A 4,086-nucleotide genomic window follows, 5' to 3' on the forward strand; every position below is an offset into this window, starting at 1 on the left:
AATTCTACGTTCAAAATGTATTCAAATTAATACAAACATGACTGGTAGTGGTTCAGTGGTTCTTGAGTTAAAGTTTGATTTTTTAGATAAAATTATTAAAGGTTGACGGACTCTGCGTGGTGAATCATATAGTGCAGTGCAAGGAACTAATATCGTTTGGCCGTCCACGGTGTAATCAATAGGTTAGTTTATGAGCGACGTCGTCGTCAGAAACCGGCCAGTGGAACCCCGAGGGGCTAGAGGCACATCATTCCCTTGTTTTTAATTGCAGCACTTTTCTTTTAACGTTTCCCTGCTTGTTGTCCTTACTCTGGCTTTTGCTCTTTCGTCTTGTCGCCGTAGGGAGCTGAGGCGGCGTTCAAAGCCTATTCCTGTTCTTTTTTTCAACGATCTGTTAATACACTGTACACTTATTTGATTTTCAAAAGCTATATTGATGAGTTGACGGGAAACGCGTGGTTCAATCTGTTATGTGGAAACAGGAAATTAAAGTATTGTGGAGACGATGAAATCCACAATATTGCCACAAAAATATAGAGTGTTCAATAGAGATCTAATCTCGGCTGGCGATATTGTGAATAGCTAGCTTACTTGGCAACAGCAACGATTCATCATAATCTGTTATGATCTCTGAAGCGAGCTGACTTGGTAAAAATGGCGGGTATTATAGTTAAACCCAACGACTTTTTAAGCTTCATAGTCGTTGTATGGATTTATATTACAGCATGTCATCATTGTTTTACAGCAGCTGATACTACTATTACGGCAACCGCACCTATCAATCCGATTCAAGAAGGAGGAATGTTGGCGTTCCACTGTAGGATCTATAACTTACTCCAAAATCACGATGTGGCTATAACTCAAAAACACGGCTCGGGAAGCTTACGAATTTCATATAGCGAGAAGATACTAGTGGATACTGATAAAAGGTACTTCCTCGCTGTACGCCAGTTAAGCGATGGTTCAGTTGTGTATTTTCTATCCATTACAGACGTCACAAGAGCTGAAACAGGAGAATACTCTTGTAAGGTACTAGACACAGTAGGTACAGTGGCAGAAGTTGGTAATGACAAAGTGGATATCCAGGTGTCTTACATGCCAACGGATAACTACCCTCTATGTGCGTATTCAGAACCATTAACGATACAAGCTGGTACGGTGGTACAGTATAATTGTAGCTCAGAGTTAGGAAGTCCTAATATTACTGTTCATTGGAGTCACACGGGTCCTGGATTTGTACCTAATGCTCGTGATTATTACAGTGATAATTTTGTGACATCGGTGCTGACGCTACGGCCAAGTTTAATTGACACGGGGACAATGTATATTTGTACTATAAAGAGCAGTGTATTTACTGATATAAAAACATGTCATATTGGTCCGATTACTGTGACAGGCAATTCGAATGACTTAACACGACATAGCCAAACAATACCGAGGCTTGCGCGAAGTACGGAAGCACCTATATTCCGTAATGGTAATGATAATGATAAAACAATATCATCTAATTGTAATGAACAATGTGAAGAGCAAGAATCGTCTTTATTTTTCTGGATGATATCAACTGTTGTCGCAGCTTGTGTTGCGTTTGTTTTACTCATATTAGGTATTATGTTATGTATTAAAATTCGATATAGAACAGTCGAGCCGCCGCAGCAGTATGTAAGAGAAGACATATACGCTGAACTTGATAAGAGATTTGATGAAGACGCGGTTTATATGGCATTAGACAGATCGGAGGGTGAAAAGGTTTATAATGCATATAATCATACACTACCTCGAAGAAGTGAAAATGCCGGGTATGGAAATGTTCCGACTGGAAATACAAGCTTGTAGGGGATTGGAATAACAGATGGATTCTAGCATGATGAAAGGGTTTATTAGTGATTTGCTGAGACAGAACATCCTCAAATTCATATTTTGCATATTTCTGGAACAATATAGATGCGCTGATGAAGCGGACAGATGGTAAACGGGTAAACAATCTGATTAAGATAAAATCAGAATGAAGACTTTCTGTACTTACTGTGTCGCGCGAGTATGGCTGTCGAATTCGGAAACCATGGTTAATGTCCGTACACTATAATCGGAGACTTAATTAAAAGAGCTTGCGTCTGACGATCAACTCCTTACGGTGATTAGTATAGTGCGTAAAAAGAAGGTTGGTTCATCTGGTGCCTTTATCGGATGATAAAAATTGCAGAAAATGGCGAAAAAATACTGTATTGGCCTACAAGGCAAAGAGCAACTGTTGATTGTTGACAATGTGGTGTCTTTAAGAAAGAAAGTTTCCTATTATTAACATCTAACATTTGAGACGGTTTACATTTTTAAGAGTGAAAAACTTTTAGAAATTTTAATCATCACGACAAATCGTAAACAAACTGTTTCTGAGTTTGATTGGCTCATGACGTCAGACGCAAACTAGACTTTTTAATTCCGTCTCCGATTATAGCAGTGAGTCGACACCGAATATAGCAATTATCACTTACAGAGCTCGTTATTTGCAATGTTTTATGAAATAAATATTGAGATATTAAGGTCAGTTTGCCCTATTTATAATTGTTGGTCCTTATGTGGTGCAGTTGGTACGGTTTATTATTTTGTGCAGAAAATCTCTGATAGGCCTATCATCTTTAAGATGGAGTTAAAATTCACACAAGTATTGTGAAATGGATACATACGATGTATAGTGGATATTGTTTTAAAGCCGTGATGTGCGATTTGCTCCACAGCGACCATTGGCGACGCCCCGCCAATAATCATGATAATATACGATCGGCGAAGTAATACACGTATTGTAAGCGCTGGAATGAAATAGCAATTTTCTTCATTTTACCTCATTTGTTTGGCTGGAAATTAAAGAAGGGTCAATGTGATCAGTGAAAAGTAACATTTAAATAGGAATCTATTATTTATGCAAATCACACATTTTGGCTTTAAGTTGCAAAATCTGCGGCAACAGGTATCTCCCTATAGCCAATTTTTTTTAAACATTAATTTGAGTCAATTCCTCGACTTTGACTGATATTTCCTTCAATAATTGTACACACATTATAGTAAGAAATTGTATCATGTGAACGTCTTTTTACATAAATTATACTGATAAATAAGCCAAAAGGCCCGCGTAACGTACCGTCTTATTACAGGGTAAAGAAGAGCCACGCGTCGCACACTAGCACTTTTCAACATGAAATTACAGTGTTCACATAGCGTACATTTCAGGCAAATGTGACAGAAATTAACACTGTGATTGGGGATTTAAACCCCAGACCTTTTGAAACCGGCAAAACATTAATTTCATCTCGTGCGCTAGTTTCTAATATTTAAGTGTTTCTATGTTCCACACTCTAATTTCGTACTATATTCATTTTTAAATAGAACCCCTACTCATTTTTTTTGATCCCCTAACTATTTGTTTTGATAAGATATACTGTTAATTTTGATATTTTTATTATCCATTTCATTTTGACAGAATCTGTTAAGTCTCCCTCTGACAAGACAAACTACTCAGATTTGATACGTTGGATAATTTTTGACAAGAATATATTCGTTCTATAATAATTGACAAGATCGCTTTTCATTTTGATGAAAATATACGAGTCATTTTGAAAAGCAATCTGTTATGTCCCCATTTGAATATAGTTTCCCTTGTCAATTTTGACAAATTTCTATCAAAAAATGAGTAGATCGTTTTAAGAGTGTAGTGAACGATGAGTAAGCTTCTTTCCTTGTTTACCATCTTGTTGTTCCGCATCTATTATATTTTGTGATGTTTTAATAACATTATGAGATTGATGTGCAAAATCATCTGATGTGTACTGTCCTGTGGTTATGGTTATGAAACTCAAACAAGTGATATGTCAACGCTGTCTTACAATGTTCAGATTTGCCTTAAAACGGCCATCATGAACCAGCTAAATACTATATAAGTATAGGGCGTTACGGTGCATCGAAAAACTGAATTTATACTACTTCGCTAAGTGACAGTGATTGGTTTTTAGCCAATGAGGTAGAGCGCTTTTTGTTACGTTGGGAAGAGCGCGCTACCTCATTGGTCAAATACCAATCGCTCATCGCTCAGCG

The 4,086-nt window shown here is 37.2% G+C and overlaps 1 protein-coding gene across 1 annotated transcript; it reads left to right on the forward strand.

Annotated features, from left to right (window-relative positions):
* Window positions 1-330: 330 nt before the first annotated feature.
* LOC140167328 (uncharacterized) lies at window positions 331-2,204 on the forward strand. Its single transcript, XM_072190650.1, has one exon. The coding sequence runs from the start codon at window positions 655-657 to the stop codon at window positions 1,834-1,836; it is 1,182 nt and encodes a 393-aa protein (XP_072046751.1). The 5' UTR covers window positions 331-654; the 3' UTR covers window positions 1,837-2,204.
* Window positions 2,205-4,086: the final 1,882 nt, after the last annotated feature.

The sequence above is a fragment of the Amphiura filiformis genome, chromosome 13, assembly GCF_039555335.1.
Source record: "Amphiura filiformis chromosome 13, Afil_fr2py, whole genome shotgun sequence".
Lineage (NCBI taxonomy): Eukaryota > Metazoa > Echinodermata > Ophiuroidea > Amphilepidida > Amphiuridae > Amphiura > Amphiura filiformis.

What these genes read in the sequence shown, in the direction of transcription:
- LOC140167328 (XM_072190650.1), top strand. Translation starts at nt 655, where the DNA reads ATGGCGGGTATTATAGTTAAACCCAACGACTTTTTAAGCTTCATAGTC.